This window comes from Trichosurus vulpecula, chromosome 6 (assembly GCF_011100635.1).
Source record: "Trichosurus vulpecula isolate mTriVul1 chromosome 6, mTriVul1.pri, whole genome shotgun sequence".
NCBI classification, from domain to species: domain Eukaryota; kingdom Metazoa; phylum Chordata; class Mammalia; order Diprotodontia; family Phalangeridae; genus Trichosurus; species Trichosurus vulpecula.
Genome location: NC_050578.1, coordinates 242,656,976 through 242,675,414, shown reverse-complemented (window position 1 = coordinate 242,675,414; position 18,439 = coordinate 242,656,976). Strand labels below are relative to the sequence as shown.

Sequence of the window (18,439 nt, the reverse complement as noted above, 5' to 3'; positions counted from 1 at the left end):
ATGAGAGGAATATAAAAAATAGTATGTGGATCCAAGGGAAGGAGATATCCTATATATACCACTGGAGACTGAGTACATTTTTACTAGCTTTTTAAACTCCTTGAAGTCAGGGCCTGTTTCATTTTTGTCTTTGTATACTCAGTGTCTTAATCCATGCTTATTGAATTGAATAGGTTTGGGTGCCGTATCACATTGTTTAATCACATAGAGTTCACAGTCCATTAAAACCCAACTGTTGTCTAAACATCTTGTACCTGTGCAGTTGATTTTTTGAACCCAAGTGTTGACTTTACATTTAGCCCTTTATCATTTCATCTTATTTTACTTTGTCCAGTGTTATAACTTATCAAAATCTTTTTGGATTATGGGATCCAATATGTCAACTATTCCTCTCAGCTTTGTGTCATTTATGTATACCTTTTATGCCTTTATCCAAGTCGTTGATAAAATGTTAAACAGCACAGATTCCTGGGATGTTCCATTGGAGATTTCTTTCTAAGTTGACATTAAATCATGCTTTATGACTTCACTTTAGGTCTAGTTATTCCCAAATTCATCTCTACTATCACCTAGTTAACATCTTTTCAGCTTTTCCAGAAGACTAATATGGGGAGCTTTACCAAATGTTTTGTTGAAATCCAATTGAAAAGAGCAGCTAGGTAGTGCAGAGGATAGAACACTGGCCCTGGAATCAGAAGGACCTGAATTCAAAGCGTGCCTCAGACACTTACTTAGCTGTGTGACCCTGGGCAAGTCACTTGACACTGATTGCCTCCCCATCAAAAAAATCTAATTGAACTATATTTAGGGGTTCCTTTGATCTACAGGTTTGAATCTCTTTCAGTTAAGGAAATTAAACTAGTCTGGCATTGGTTATCCTTGACGAAGCCATGCTGGTTTTTTCTAATCAATCAAGAAATTTTTAAAGTACCCTACTTTGTTCCAGGCACTATATGAAGCACTTAGGGATACAAAGACAAAAGTGAATAGTTCTTGCCCTCAAGGAACTTACAATCTGTCTTGAGGAAGTAATATGTATCTATCTATCTATCTAAGCATCTCTCATCTATCTACATATCTTTATATATCTATATGGATAAACAAAAAAGATACAGGATAATTTTTAAGAGAAGGCCCTAACAGGGCAAATAAGGAAACCAGGATTTTAAGAGGTAGAAGGGAGAAAGGAGTGCATTTTTTCATATTATAAACCTTTTTAAAAAATTAATTTGTTTTTTTTTTAGTTTACAACATTCACTTCCGTAAGTTTTAAATTTTCTCTTCTTTCCTTCCCCCTCCCTCCCCAAGACAGCCAGCAATCTGATATAGGCTCTACATATACATTCCTATTAAACATATTTTCACATTAGTCATGTTGTATAGAAGAATTATAACAAATGGGAGAAACCATGAGAAAGAAAAACAAAACAAAAACAACAAAAAGAAAATAGTAGGCTTTGCTCTGCATTCTGACTCCATAGTTCTTTCTCTGGATGTGGATGGTATTTTCCATCATGAGTCCTTTGGAATTTAGTTCCTTGAATTGCTGAGAAGGGCTAAGTCTATCAAAATCAGTCATCACATACTGTGGCTGTTACTGTGTACAATGTTTCCCTGGTTCTGCTCACTTCACTCAGCATCAGTTCATATAAGTCTTTGCAGGTTTTTCTGAAGTCTACCTGTTCATCATTTCTTGTAGCACAATAGTGTTCCATTACATTCAAATATCACAACTTATTCAGCCATTCCCCACTTGATAGGTATCCACTCAATTTCCAGTTCTTGGCTACCACAAAGAGAGCTGCTATAAATATTTTTGTACATATGGGTCCTTTTCCCATTTTTATGATCTCTTTGGGATACAGCCCTAGAAGCGGTTTTGCTGGGTCAAAGGGTATGCACATTTTTATAGCCCTTTGGGCATAGTTGTGAATTCCTCTCCAGAATGGTTGGATCAACTCACAACTCCACCAACAATGAATTAGTGTTCCAACTTTCCCACATCTTGGAGAAAGGAGTGTATTCCAATGATGAGCAATAGTCAATACAGAGTTATAGGTGAGAAGGGGAATGCCGTGCATGAGGCATAGTAAGAAGGTCACTTTGAGTGATCCATAGTGTGACATTTAAAAAGGTCCTAGAGACATAGTTTCTGGGCAATTTAATCATTTTCTTAATAAGGCCAGCAGTATATTGGTAAAAGGCTGGTCATTTGGCCATCTCTCTCTTAGACCAAAGACCCCTAATGGCGGTGGGGTCACCATTTATATGCCCTTGGAAGAGGAGGTGTTCCCAAGGGGGGGCAATCAACTCAGATTGGTTAACAAAATGGGAGGTATGGGTTATTTTAAAATGAAGGTCTTGGGGTACATAACTTAGGCCACTCAAATCTTGGTCAAAGACATGTAAATGTCCATATCATCTGTCTTGATAATAAGGAGAATCAACATTTTTTCCCAGGACCTATCTGAGCAAACACAATGGGTAGGAATACATCTATTAGCCTAAACTTAGAATTTCTTTTATTGTCTGGTTAGATCTTGGCCTGGGTAAATTTTTAAGAGAGATTTCCCACACTGGTTGATTTCTGGATGAGGAAGTAGAAAAGAGGAAAAATTTGGTCCTAATACAACAATTAATTATTAAATACAAGAGAGAAATAGTCATTTTTCACAACGGCATACATGAAGAGATTCACTGCTTCCTTTTCTAGATGTTGACTGAACATCTCAAATAACATATTCTAAAATCTCACCAAGAATTGACCCTTTCTTTAATTTTTAAATATCGGAATATATAGGGCATCGTTTCATCCTTTCATGGGGGTGGGAAAAACATGACGCGAGTTGTAGACACAGGAAACCATGGAGCACTTTTTAAGAGGGACAGTGAGTAGTTAAGATTAGCTGAAGCATGTGTGATATATGTAGAAAGATATGTTAGATCCATGTTGCAATGCAGTGGTGTCAAACTCCAATAAAAAGGAGAGGAGCCTACTAAATTGTACATAAGGACCTATAGATATTAAATTAGTTTTAATAATAAAATGTAATGTTATCCTTGTTTTATTGTGTTCTTATTAGTTTTGAGAAATATTTCCCAATTATATTTTAATTTGTGCATACAGGGCTGCACCAGTGTTTTTGGCATCTCTGGAAGGCATTGGAAATTAAGCCGAGGACTTTTTTCAGGCCCCACCTGAGTTAGGGGCAACATGTGCTAGTAATTAGAAGGACTTGCCAATGGGAAAGAAAGGGCAATCCTGGCCTGTGGCAGAAGAGCAGGACTGGTCTGAAACAAGACTGAGTCAGTTATTTTAGTATTCTGGGGCCTGCAATGATGGATGACTCGGTGGCCAATCAGAGTTAAACTTTTTGGTTTGAGAACCCCTTTTCCCTCTTGACATGATTGAGTATCCCCTCTCCCTGAGAGCTTTTGTTTGTGTGAGTTGTATCTATTGATAATTACCAGATTAAAAATTAAACATCTTAGTATTGTTATGAAATTAGTTTTGACCTTGTCGACCCCCTGACCTTGAAAGGATCTTAGCGACCACACTTTGGGAACCGCTGTGTTAGACATTAAGAGACCAAGATTTGGGGAATCCAGGGAACTGATACTTTCTTCAACTTGAGCTCTTTCCCGGAAGTTAGATAATTTCAATTGTGAAGACTCAGGTGCCCCAACTCTAGCTAACTCTGAATGACCGGCATCAATCAAAAGATCAACAAATAAGCATTTATTAAGCACTGACTGCATGTCATGCACTGGGGATAATAACAGTAGTGATGCTGCTGCTGCTGCTGCTGCTGCTGCTGATGGTGATGATGATGATAGCTAACATTTATTTATATAGTGCTTACTACGTGCCAGGAACTATATGAAGTGCTTCACAATTATTATCTCATTCGACCCTCACAACAATCCTGGGAGGTAAGGTGCTATTATTATCCCCCTTCTATAGATGAGGAAACAGCCAGACAGCTATGAAGTGACTTACCCAGGGTCACACAGCTAATAAGTGTCTAAGGCTGGATTTGAACTCAGAGCTCCCTGACTTCTGGCCTGCTGCTCTATCCACTGTGCCAGTATATCCAAAGTAAATGCAAAGTGTGCATTCTGTGCCTGAGGGACAGTCTGTGCAAGGCTTTGCCTGAAAATGGGCGATGGAATCCATCAGTTGGGTTTTCATATGTAGGGAACCACAAGAAGGCCACAATCCCTGGCAGGCCCTTCTATAGCCAGTCCCTGTTGTCATGCCAAATCATGGGGCTCTACAGCTTTGGATTTAGTTTAGCAAGTAATAGAGAGTTAACATGCTGAGGTTTTTTTTTTTGAAGTAGAAGCTATAGAATGTAGTCATGGATTTGAAATAATATTATTTTGTTGTTGTTGAGTCATTTTCAGTTGTGTGTGACTCTTCGTGACCCTCTTTGGGGTTTTCTTTGCAAAGATACTGAAATGGTTTGTCATTTTCTTCTCCAGTTCATTTTACAAGTGAGGAAACTGAAGCAAACATTGGATTAAGTGACTTGCCCAGGGTCATACAGCTAGTAGGTATCCAAGGCTAGATTTGAACTCAGATCTTTTTGACTCCAGGCTCAGCACTCCATCCACCACCTACCTGCCCAGAGCTTTTATATAGTGCTTTAACATTTGCAAAGCTCTTTACAAATATGAACCCGTTTGATTGATCGAAGTGGGGCTGATGGAGAGGAAAGAGTCGAAGGTGACTCCAACGTCTTAAGCCTTGATGAAGGAGATGGTGGCCAGATCACAAGGAAAAGAAGTGGAATTGAAAAGAGGAGGTGGCTTGAGGCCTAGTGTTGCAAACAATGTATGGGGGAATAGGGATGAGGCTAAGAGCTTGAGGAAGGAGACCCAGCTCTAGTTGCTGTGAAACATGTAATAGTCATCATCATCATAATAATAGCAGCCCATGTTCTTACAGCTCACTAAAAGTATGCACAGCGATGTTCATACTCTTATCTCATTTGAAAGTGAAAGAACCATCAAGTAGGAGGAAGGGCCAAAATGAAGTTGCCTGGTATCAGTAATAGGTGGCTTGGGGTGCATGGTTCTGCAATTTTGCTTATCAGATCTACCAAAGTGGGGAAAATAGATGGTAAGGACTGGCACAGTTGGCATGTCTGAGTTTGAAGCAGCCCCAGGAGGGGTATGCAATGATGGCGTGAACAATGTTGAAGTGTTGGCTCTGCAGTCCTTGTGGAGGTGGATGGCCTGGCACATGAGCATAATGGACACAGTAGGAGTTTGATCAGTTTTGACTGTCGATGATGATGACATCTCTTTCATAAATCATCAACACCAGGAGTCTCTTGATGATTCCATTTAATTTGGAGCAATGGGAAATGATCCAGGAAGAATAAAAATCACCATTGATTCACAGGGCAAAAGGAAGACTCATGGTAGGTATGGATGGATGGAACTATATTAATAATGATGACGTAGATGTAAGAAGGGATATGGAAGACATCATTAGGGATAGACAGAAGGAGAAAAGGAGATGGCCTGATCTGAATGTCACAAAACAGGAAAATTACCAGAGACAGGTCAACAGGACACTGGTTAGTTTCTCTGGGGAAGATTTATTGGAAACATTAATAAAGCTAACACAGTTTTGATCAGTTTTGAACTAGAAGGAGTACCTACCTAGACAAGATGATGAAGCCTTTAGTATGTATTGTAAGCAATTCAAAAGTATTGAAATACTGAATTATCTAAGATGATAGGTCTGCGGGTCTGAGTGTGGGTGAAGAATGGACTCTTTGGGTATAGCGCACTGGGAAATGGGACAGTGTGAAATTAAATGCCTATTTTATGCTGTTGACTCTTTAGGAGTTCAGGGGAAGGATAGATAATTTTAGGTATGAGTAATTGGAAAGACATCAGAGAAGGGACTGGTCTTAGAGGGTGGGTAGGAAGGAGTGTATTTCAGGCATTAGAAGCAGAGTCATGGAGCTGGAAATATATCTATTATATGTTCATTAGTAGTAATGATGAAACATCATAATGAAGATATCCTGTAGGCATTTGAAAATATTTATCAGGAGCTCAGATAGCAAGTCCTTTGTTAGTCATCTATATTGAATGTTTAAAGATAGAACTTTGGGGGAAGAAGACAGAAGTGGAGACAAAGATGGTGCGGTCAGAGAAATAGGAGTATTGGGGTAGAACACTGTCAGAAAGTAATGCAGCCTTCTTTTGACAGAATCATGAAGTTTCAAGGTTGGGAACACCTTAGAGATTGCCTCATCCAACACGTACTTGACACCCCTTGTACAACATCCCTGACCAGTGATGGTCCAACTTTTGTTGGAAAGTCTCCACTCGCTGATTCCCAAAGTAACCATTCCTGGATAGCTTTAATTATTAGGAAAATTTCCCTTCTATTGGCCTCAAATCTATCTCCCTGCAAATTCTTCCCATTTCTTCTTGTTCCAACCCTGAGGGGCTAGCAGACTAAGCCATCCACATGAAAGCTCTTGGAATATGTGACAACAACCATCTTGTGCCTTTCCACATGGCCTGATTGATAAAGCATGGCCCTGGGTATCATGATACCTCCATTCTACATCTGACTGCCCTGCTTACTGAGTGTTAAGGACAGAGCCTTGGAGGAAGACTATAGAAGTGGAGACAAAGTCTGGGAACCTGAGAAACCACCCCATTACTCTGCTTTTCCATCTTTAAAGTGGAGATTATTCCTGCCTTCTCCTCATGTGAAATAATTTCAAAATATAAGAGAGTTATATTATTTTCAACTATAACAACACAATGCAACAAAGACAAAGGTTTTGCAACAATAGTTAAGAATTATTTTCCAGACCTCATCAATAAGACTTTTCAGATATATCATTTTGTGTTCAGAAAAAGGAATAATTGTTCACAAGGAAATCCAGCTATATTATTCAGATTTTGCACCAAAATCCTCCTCTGATGCCTCGTTGTAGTGTTGTCGTTCTGGAGTTTCAGTCATCTCTGACTCTTCTTGACCCCATTTGGATTTTCTTGGTAAAGATACTGTAGTGGTTTGCCATTTCCTTTTCTAGCTTATTTAATAAGTGAGGAAATTGAGGCAAACAGGGTCAAATGACATGCCCGAGGTGATGTAGCTTGTAAGTGTTAGAGGCCGAATTTGAATTCAGGTCTTCCTGACTGCAGGTCCGAGGCTCTATCCACTGTGCCACCTAGCTGTGCTAGTCATTTATACTTGAGTATGAATTAGTCTAACATTGTGCCTGTCCTCTTATGAGCTGGCTGAAATCACTGGGAGAATGGGAGTTTTGATTCAATAAGAGAGTAGAAGAGAAGTTAATTTCTATGCATTGGGCAGTATTTCAAGAGTCAGGCCTAGGTGTGAAGTCTTAGAGTGTTAGGGTACTGGATGGCAGAAGATCTGAAGTGTCAGACAAAGATATTTGGAGTTTCCTCAGGAGATAATGCAAATCTCAAAGCATTAAGAGGCAGCTGGTGGCACAGTGGATAGGGTCCTCGTCTGGCGTCAGGAAGACCTGAGTTTGAATCCAGCCTCAAATACGTACTAGCTGCGTGACCCTGGCTGAACTTCTGTCTGCCTTAGTTTTCTCAACTTACTGTATGCTGGAGATAATAATAACACCTGCTTCATAAGGTTGTGGTGAGGACCAAAAGAAGTAACGTTTGTAAAAAAAAAAGTACTTAGCACAGTGCCTGGAACGCTAAGTAGACACTCTATAAATGCTTATTCCATCCCATCCCATTACAGCAGAGGTGTGATATGACTAGTTCTATGCATAAGAAAGATTATTCTAATAGCTGTATGTAAGAACTGTATGGGAGTGAGAGTGGAGCAGAGAATAGCTGTTAGGAAATAATTACAATCAGGCAATTAGTCACTGATGATGACTATTTCATGTGTTAGGGTGATGGCAATAGAAATGGGAGGGGGGGAAGATGAGAAAATGTTGCAAAGGTAAAATTGCCAAGATTTAGTCAAGGCTGGATTACCTTTTGTTGAGTAGGGCCATTATGAGAGGTTATTTCTTTTAGTTTGGGACTTGATTAGATGACCATTGAGGTCCTTCCCAAACCCACAATTCCATGATCCTGTGATTGTCACCAGTTAGTGGGGAGAGAAGAGAAGCAAAGATGACTGGATGGTTGTGAATATGAGTGACAGGGTGAATGGTGGTGATACAGGCAAAAACAGTGAAATCAGAAAGAGGGAGCCATGTTGAGTTTAACATACTGGTGGGACACTGAGCTGGACATCACAGAATCACTGAGTGACGTAGGTGGAAGGGTTCTCAATGGCTATCTGGTCATCTAGGCCTGAAGAAGTATTCCTTCTACAGCATACCTCACAGGAGGTCACTCAGCCTTGACCTGATGGCCTCCAGTGATGGGGAGCTTGGAATCTCTCAAGGTAATCCATTCCAGTTTAGGATACCTCTAATTAAGATTTTTTTCCTTCTTACATCAAGCCTAAATTTGCTTCTCTGCCACATCTACCCAATTCAGCTCTAGTTTTGCTATCCAGTGCTAAATAGAAAACGTTTAGTCCCTTCTCTAGGTGTCAGGCTTTCAATTATTTGAACCAAGCTATCATGTCCTACCTGAGTTTTCTCTTTTCCAAACTAAACACCTTGAGTTCTTTCGACCCTTTAGCATCCTGGTGGTCCTGTTTTGGCTAATCTCTAGCTAATCAAAGTCCTTCCTAAAATGTAGTTCCCTGAACACAATGCTACAGATATAATTTGTCTGGGGCAGAAGGACTCTCACCTCCTCGTTTCTGGAAGAAATGCCTCTCTGGGAATTTTCGCTGGCTGACCACCACCCTGCCCCCATGCCTAGAATACTCCTCCTCTACAGTTCCACTTAATGACTTTTCTAGCTTCCTTTAAGATCCAATCAAAATCTCATCTTTTACTGGGAGCCTTCTCTATCCCTCTTAATTATAGTGCCTTTCTTCTGTTAATTATTTCACATTTATCCTATAAATAACTTGCTTTGTTTGTCTCCCTTTAGATTATAAATTCCTCTAGGGCAGGGAGTGTCTTTTGCCTCTCTTTGTATCCCCAGCACTTAGCACCTTGCCAACTCTAGGCACTTAATAAATATTTATTGATTGATCATAATGCACATCCAAGATCCATTAATCCAAGATCACATTATCTTTTTCTGGCTACCAATTGTATTGTTTCATTCCACCAAGCTTGCAGTACTGTGATCTATCCTGCTGAAGAACTTTTTGAATTCTGACTCTATTCTCTGTCCTATTAACCAGTGTCCTATCATATGCACATTAGATAAGCTTGCTATCTATGCCTTTATCCAAATTGTTCTTTTAAAGAATATGTTAAACCTCATAGGACCAAATACAGATTCCTGTGGCGGTCTGCTGGAAACCACTTTCCAAGTGGACATAGAACCAATAATGCTGTTATTGTTGAGTTGTTTCAGTCGGGTGTGGATTCTTTGTAACCCCATTTGGGGTTTTCTTGGCAAAGATACTAGAGGGATTTCCCATTTTTTTCCTCTAACTCATTTTACAGATGAGGAAATTGAGGCAAACAGAGAGAAGTGACTTGCCCAAGGTCACATAGCTAGTAAGTGTCTGAGACCAGATTTGAACTCAGATGACTCTTTCTGATTCCAAGCCCAGTTCTCTGTGCCACTTTGCTGCCTTTAGAACCATTAACATCCACTTATTATTAATAGGTCAAACCATTCGACCCATTCTGAATCCATCCAATTGTACCATCATCTAGCTCTTATGTCTCAATCTTTTTATAATAACAAAATGAAAGATTTGTATCAAGTGCTATTCCTGAAGACAATTGAAGATAGAAGTCTGGAACTCAGAAAAAAAAGGCAGATTTGGATACCTAGGTGTTGAAATAGTTTGCATAGAGGTGCCTGTTGAAGCCACTGAAATCTGTGAGAGAGCACATTTACAGAAAGGAGAGTGTGTGTGACAAACCCTTGAGGGAACCATTGAAGTACAAGATGAAGAAGAGGATGGGGAGTCATGCAAGTGAACTAAGAAAGAAAAGCAAGTCTGAAGCCAAGAGAGGAGAGTATCCAATAGAAAGAAGTGCTCAACTCTGTCAAAAACAGCTGGGATGTGAAGGAGAATGAGGACTGGAAAAAAAGATCATTGACTTGGTGAATAGTGAGTCACTGTCAGTCTTTGAGATGGTGAGGGAGCTGGTGGGGTAGGAGCAGAATATAGATCTCAAAGGGGTTGAGGAGGAAGTGGGAATATTTGTGTGAAACAACTTTTTCAAGTTTAGCAGTGAGTATGAGGGGAGAAATGAGGCAGTAGCTCAATGTTTGAAAGAAGTCAAAGGGCATTTTTTTAAGCATATTCCTTGCCTTTTTTGAACCTTTTCTGATAGTCAGAAATTCATAATTGTCCCACTCCTTCGCCACAAACTTCTTTTACCATGTGAAATACTTAAAGATGTGCTTAACTTAACCCTAAATTTGATATTAACGTTTTATTCTTAAAAAAATGACATTTTTACATTGATTCATGCCGCAGACAACATACCATATTTCCACTGGCTGTTTGTACAAAACTGATCGGCCAATGTCAAAAGTGCATACAGCTAAGGTAAGACACACAAGATGGCTATACTGTGATCACTTTTTTTGTTTCCTCAAACCCCACACAAGAAATAATCCTACCTTACCCATCAAGAAAATCTGCCACCTGAATCTGAACAAGGAGAGTCATCCAGACACCAAATCCTGCCACAAAGCAATGCCTCATTACTGAGTTGTGATGTCTGCCTTGTTTGTTCCATAGCCCTTTCTCTGGAAGATTCAATGAAGAGGCTTAAAAGACTCTAAGATTAAAAAAACAAGCCACGTATAAATTCAAATCACTTCCAAGAATTCTCATATCATAAAAAAACGTATAGTGAATTTTTAACCAATTCAGTCCTACTATATATTTGGTAACATTTCAGCACCAGTATCTTTTAGTGACCTTGTTTTTTCTTTAAATAAGAGTATATATATTCTGATATCACATAAGATGAAGTTTAGTTTTTGATGACAACTGCAAATGTCAGTGAACAGTGGGCATTCTGTGCAGCTGGAACAACCTGATGTCAGAAAGAATAAAAATCATGGCAGCTGTATGTGGCCATAACATTTCCATTGTTTTCATGTTATATAAATGTGGGCTTTTGGGGGGAAGAACTGGTGAGCGGGACTGATTAGGCAATGGATTGAAACCAGAAACTTAGGGAAATGAAGAATAATAAACAATTGCTTTTCTTTCTATTTTTTTGAAGCATATCTCCCTGAAAGTCTGGAGATGAGTATTTTTAGTGAAGTATTATTGCCACATAGTCCTTGTCAGTGTTCATTTACCAAAGCTTTGACTCTTGTGAAAAACTTCAGTACATATTAGAAACATAAACCAGTTAAATTCCCCGTGATTTTGTTATTCTTGGCATAAGTGAATCCCCACATTTCTCCGTCGTGGCAATCTCCTTAGAAGTATTGATTTTTGAAGCAAAAAGATTCTGAGTAAGGATATCCTATTTTTCGCTTGGCAAAATACTCCAGTTAGTAATCTCTTCTGTATTTCATTATGCTGAAATTATGTTGAATTAATATAATTTAACATAACAATAAACAACTTTTTGAATCCCTCCCCCTTATTCCTGCCCCCCCCCCCGCCAGAGTAGAATGTAAACTACTTAAAGGGAGGGACTATTTTATTTTTGTATTTGAGATTGAATATCCTTAAATCAATTTAATTAATAAAGTTGTAGATACCTGACTAGGTTAGAACCTTTTTCTGCTGACAGCAACTGTTCCTTTGCAAACTCCCCAGGCCTTAATGGGTCAAAGGTGACTTCTGACCCTCTAGCCCATGATCAGGTACATGTGGGCTGCCACACTGCTTCATAGGACTGGAGAGGTGATTCCTCGAATAGCTTGTATGACGGTTGTCTGCTTTTTAAACCTTTTCAGGAGCTCCTCAGAACATTTTCCTATCTCTTAAAATGCCATAATTATTTTTCCGTCCTGAGTTAAAAAATTTTTAAACCATGCTTTTAACCTGTTATTTCCAAATGTATCTACTTATTTTTAGTACAGATTGAACCCTCCCTTGAGTCACTTACTTCTGCTTACCTCCTGTTATTAGTTTAGCTTTGCTGGGGACTATTTGTAATAGATAGATAGATAGACAGATAGGTAGATAGATAGACGTGTGTATATATACATGTAGGTAATAAAATATAATCCCCAACATATGCATATATGCATATATACACATATGTGTGTATCTCATTGCAATATCTACTATAATTATGTATTTTATATATATATATATGTATATATATATGTGTATATATATATGTATATATATATGTGTATATATATATGTATATATATATATATATATATATATATATATATATATATATATATATATATATATAAATTCTGTATAATGGTGGGCATAACATAAATGCAACACACAGTTTGTCAGACAGGAGTTGAGACAAACTGAACATATAACTTTGTGTTGGTAAGCAAAATGGGCTCCTTAGCACTTAATTCAACAAGTGCCCTTGAATAGTTTGGCTTTTGTTCCCTATGAGTAATTCGTTGAGCCTTACTAGGTGCTAAGCCCCAGGCCCAAACCCCTATTAGTTGTAAAACCTTAGTGGGTATGGATTAGCAACTAAGGTGGGGCCCAAGGTGGGGCTAACTCCAGGGAGGGCCTAGTTTACATGTCTGGGAGAGCAGAGGCTCTTAGACCAAGTGGGTTTAAGTCGCCTCTTTGTGACGATTCTAGGTCACATGGGTGAGTCGCACGTGTGACTCACCCCTGATGCTGAAAAAGATATAAAAAAAGGGGTTGGCCTTTTCTCCTTTGGAGCTCCTCCTTACAGCAGTGGTGGCGTGCGTGACTCTGGGCCAGCCCTTGTTCTGAGCTGCCGGGCTGAACCTAGATGTTGGTGACTATGAATCTGTATTGGGTCTGTCTGTTGATGTTTATAATTTGTTTGTGTGTTGCTCTGAAGTTCAGGGTGCTGGCCTTCTCCCCTGAACTAAGTGACTGATATTTGTATGCTGAATTAAAGTGAGCTTGTCAACCCCTTCACCTTGCTTTCCTTAGTTAAGAACCTGTGCTGTTGGCAGCTTTCTGGGTGCTGGCTGTGGGTGGATCTTACACCCCCACAGAAGCTGCTAGCTGGATTGTTGAAACAAACTTCTACTAGGCAGCTAGGTAGTACAATGGATAGAGCTCTAGTTCTGGAGTTGAGAAGCCCTGAGTTCAAATCTAGACTTGGACAGTAGCTATGTGAGTGGTACAAACCATGTAACCTCTGTCTGTGTTAATTTCCTGAACTGTAAAATGGCAGTAATAATAGCATATATTTCCCAGGGTTTTTGTGAGGATAAAATGAGGTAATAATTTTAAAGCACTTTGCAAACCTTAAAGTACAATATACATGCTGCCTATTATTATATTTAAGGAGTATGATAATATATTTTATAATTATACTTTCATATATACATATAATACTATGTATTATATACTTACAAAGTATAATGATATACTTTAATATAATAATATAATGTAGAAAAATAATATAATATAATATTTAATAATTATATTAAAGTATACACAATTATACTTTAATATAATTATAATATATAATAGAAATATATTAGTTATATAGAATATACAATTTATACTTTATAATAGTATATTTGCAGTTGTAAACAAATAAAATGTAACCGAGTTGATGATAATAATAGCGCAGAAGCCTCACGGAGTGGAAAGTCAGGAGAACTAGACTCAAACCAGAGCTTTGCTAATTATTAGCCATGAGGCTGTGGACAGGTTACTTCTCCTTTCTGGTCCTTTCTCATAGACTTCTCATCAAGATCAGATAAGCTAACGTATGTAAAGAACTTGGGAAACTTCCAAACGCTCTATTAACATCAGATGTGGCTGATGCCCTTACCTGTCTCACTGGGTGGTTAAGAGAAAAGCGCCATGTAAATTTACATAAAATGAATAAATGTGAGTTATTATTATTATTATTACTGCTACCAGACCAAACATGACATTTCTCATTATTTTGTAGTCCCATCCAGTAGAGTGTAAACTACTTGCTGGCAAGGACATTTCCATCTTTTTGATTGTTTCTCCAGTGCCTGGCACCAAGGACACTCTTAAGAATGTTTGTTGATTGGTCTCCTCTATTTCAAGCATGCATTGCTATGTTTAGCGAATGATCTACATGAGAGAAGCACAGTAAAGAGGGAGAGAGAGACAGAGAGTAGAAGAAAACAAACTTTTATTTACATTATAGTAATACTACTACCTATTAATTATAAATATAAGATTTTCAGTTCATTCTTAAATATTTAGCTGCCATATTAGTTTGTATCTAAAAATAAGGTAACCTCTAAGTAGAACATTGGACTTGAACTATTTGTCTGGCAATGCTTTTTTGGGGGGGAGGGAAGAAAATAATTTTTAAAAGGGTTTGCTCTATCTACATTGCATATGGTAGGTTGGATGGCAGAGCACACACATATTACACATAGAACTATAAAGAATCTTTTTGCTTCGTTTGTCTTCAAAATTTAACTTATGAATGTTTTTAGGTAATTTTGATTAAATCCTTCCATCCTTATCATTTTAAATTATATAACCTGTTTATGGTAATTATTTCTCAGGCATAGTAACATTGACAACACCCAGACTCTTCCAAATGAGCATGTCTTATCTGTTAAATTTAGTAGGATTTTAAAGCAAATAATCTCTTTATTGTTCATTCATGATGAAAACTTGAATTAGTGAACTAAAATGATAAAAACATATGTTTCCATTATCTTATTTGTAACCCATAATTTTCTGAAGACCAATTTAAGGTATATTGTCTTTTCAAATGACATTAAATTAGACCCCAGTCATCTGTTTCCTGTCACTTCCTATTATTTTGTACTTGTTCATCAATCCTTGGGGGAAATCAAAGCCTGTGTGGCTCCCATCTGAATCTGCATAATTCTCTGTGATCGCTTGGTCAGGAGGTGCCTGCCCATGCTATTTACATTCCTCCTGACATAGGGCCATTAACCCTATGCTGACATGCATGGTCACTGGGCATCAGAATAATTCTGACTTTTAACCAAAGCTTCTTAATGTAGAGTTTTTCATTTTGAAAGGCAAGATTAAGAAATAAGGTCATTTATCCCATGATTCTATGAAGTGAGATTCCAGGAATAATAGCTAGTTTATATAGATGTGAGGAACTTTTATACTGAAAGCACAACACATTTATGCTTATTTAATAATTATAACACAAAGAATGAGAGGCAGCATGAGAGTGGGGAGAGGACTGCCTGCAGAAGTGGGATGACTTGCGTTCAGATTCCAGCTATGTGAACGTAGCAAATTTTTAAATTTCTCAATGCTCTAGAAGAAATCTTTAAGTCTATAAATTATAAATGAGTTGCCAGTTTTACTGCATCAGTGAAACATCAGTTTCCACACCAGAAGTTCCATATACTGACGACATTACCATCTAGAGTTGTGTGTGTGTGTGTGTGTGTGTGTGTGTGTGTGTGTGTGTGTGAAAGAGAGAGGGAGAGAGGAAGAGAGAGAGAGGGAGAGAGAGAGAGAGGAGAGAAAGAGAGAAAGCAGAGACAGAGAGAGAAGTAATATAATGAGATGTATATAATTCCAAAATTGAAGGAAGTTTGAAAACATATTTTTCTTTTTAAAAAACAAGCAGAGATTGACCTTGGAGTCAGAATGACCTGGGATCAAGGTCCACATCTGACATGTAATGACCATCCATTCTCTAGGTTTCTAAGTTGCAGAACAAGTCCCTGATCTGATTTGGTATGTGGAATTTCCTGATGGGGAACACCCTACAGTACTCCAGACCTTCTATGACCCCATTACCCTTTTCCCTCAGAATACACAGAGACTCCCAGTGTGCAGACTCCAAATCTCCTTTAACGATTCCAAACTTCTCCCACAAATGAAGGCAGCTAGGTGACACTCAGTAGATAGAGCACCAGACCTGGAGTCAGGAAGATGACTCAAGTCTAGCTTCAGATCACTTACTAAATGAGTGACTCTAGGCAAGTCACTTAACCTCTGCCTCAGGTCTTCAGCTGTGAAATGGGGATAATAATAGCTCCTGCTTCCAAGGTGGTTATGAGAGTCATACGAAGTAATGTTCTTAAAGCATTTTGCAGTGCCTGGCACATAGCAAACTCTATATAATGTTAACTACTGTTATTAATACCAATATTCTGCCATAATCTTATGACTATGAGATGAAGGACACAATAGTATCCAAAGCACACAAAGTAAATCTCAGAGGACAGTGGAAGGATACAGGGTGAGAATAGGCTGCGCAGCTTGGAACCAATAGGAATTAGAAGCTCCTCCAGTTTGGTCAGTTATAACAAGCTTCGCCGATAGAGCCTTGAGGAACCCAGCCTCCTCCATTCATCTGGTGAAGAGACATTAAAGGAAGGTTTTCATGGGACTGACCCATATGTAAAGATGACTCACTCAGTTTATACAGATTTGAAGGTCAACATGCATATAAAGGAATTACTCTTGAGCTTCTCTATGATGCCATCTTTGAAGTGGGTGTGTTGTGTGGAACAACTTTATAGGCAAGACTGCCTTTTTGGTAAAATATTCTTCTTCTTACTGTTCCCCTTACCACCCCCAATACATCTCATCTGGACTATCCATCCCCACTAGCAGAGAAATTTCCCCAGTATAGAACTTGGATCACTACTCTGATCAGAAAATATTAATGCTGGGTGGTAAAGTGGATAGAGTGCTGGGTCTAGAGTTAGGAAGACCTGAGTTCAGACCGGGCCTCATAGACTTCCTAGCTGTGTGGCCCTGGGCAGGTCACTTAACCTCTGTTTGCCTTGGTTTCCTCGTTTATAAACTAGGGCTAATATAGTACCTCCTTCCCTGGGTTGTTGTGAGGAACGAATGAGATAATAAACTGCTCAGCACAGGGCCTGGCAAATAGTAGGTGCTACAGAAATGTTAGCTGCTGCTACTACTACTACTACTACTACTACTACTACTACTACTACTACTATTATCTTAAGTATGGTTCATAGTCTGATACTAAAGGCTCTGCACAACCCGAATTAAAAGTACCTTTTCAAGCTTCTCTTTTACTAGTCACCCTCGGATGCTCAGGGGTCTAACTAAACTAGATTGCGTACCATCTCCCAAACGCTTTTCCATTTTCCATATTTTTCTATTCCACCATTTTCTATGCCTGGAATGGCCTGGTCCATACTTCAGCTGCCGAAGTTCTACCCAACTGAGATACTATTGAAATTTGACCTCCTCCATGAAAGAGTTCTTGATTCCCCGCAGTTGAATGATTTCTCTTTCATTTAAACTAATAACACTGTATTTATTTAAAAAAAATAAAAAGAAAGAGAAGGAAATGGCAGATCACTTCAGTATCTTTGCCAAGAAAACCCCTTGGACAGCATTGGTGTACTATGGTTCAAGTTGCAAAGAGTCCAACAGGATCGTACGACTGAATGACCACAAAGCCTTTATCGCAAAATAATTTGTATTATTTATTCATTTATTTGTTCAAATATACTCTGATCTCTCCTACTAGATAATAATTCCCTTAAGGGCTGGATCATGTCTTTGTATCGTCCCCAGTCCCAAATGCAATGGTTTGTGTGTACTAGGCACTTAACGGAGCTTCCATTGAATGAATTCCTTCTGATGGGGCCCAAGACAGATCTGCCTAATGATGATTTCCACTAGGTAGGGAATAGTGTCTGAGTTAAACCATAAAATATGCTATGTTTCCATTAAAAGTAGAATTTGTGGAGACACTTCAGTGGTTCTCTAGCCTCATCAAAATGTATGCTGTCTCCAATAGTAGAGAAAGCAATCTGTCTACACCTTCTTATTCCGTATGAGTCTTGTCTGAGCCCTTTCTGAGAAGATCTCTGTGCACCCTGCTAGAGGCTTTGGACATTCCCTGGGTATCCATGCAGCACTGGGGCTCTTCGTCTGTTTGTTATCCTTCACACTTGATCGATGACCCTCCCATTTCCTTTTCTTATCATGTACTTCTCAATACTCAGGTGAATATTTGATTAATAATATCAGTAAGTTTATGCAGTGATGGCTACTTTGGTGAGACTGCTTTTAGCTTCCGGGGATATTGATTAGAACCTAAGTCCTATACCATTCTCCTATGAAAAGGCAAGAATTCAAAGGAAATCCTAAGTCCTGTGATTCAGTGCTACAAACTCTTTTAATCTTACAAAGCAAAAGAGTTAGATGTCTCAGATATCTATGCACACTTCAGTCATATGCAGGGAAAGAGTAGAAAACGTGAAGACACAGGACCTGAGTTAGAAT

At 38.7% G+C, this 18,439-nt stretch overlaps 1 protein-coding gene across 1 annotated transcript in view; it reads left to right on the top strand.

The window, feature by feature from the left end:
• DCDC1 (doublecortin domain containing 1) overlaps positions 1 to 18,439 on the top strand; it is a 494,261-nt gene that overhangs the window by 72,879 nt on the left and 402,943 nt on the right. The window contains 2 exon segments of the mRNA XM_036765123.1: positions 5,494 to 5,573; positions 10,255 to 10,260. Of these exon segments, the coding sequence (XP_036621018.1) occupies positions 5,494 to 5,573; positions 10,255 to 10,260 (86 nt within the window).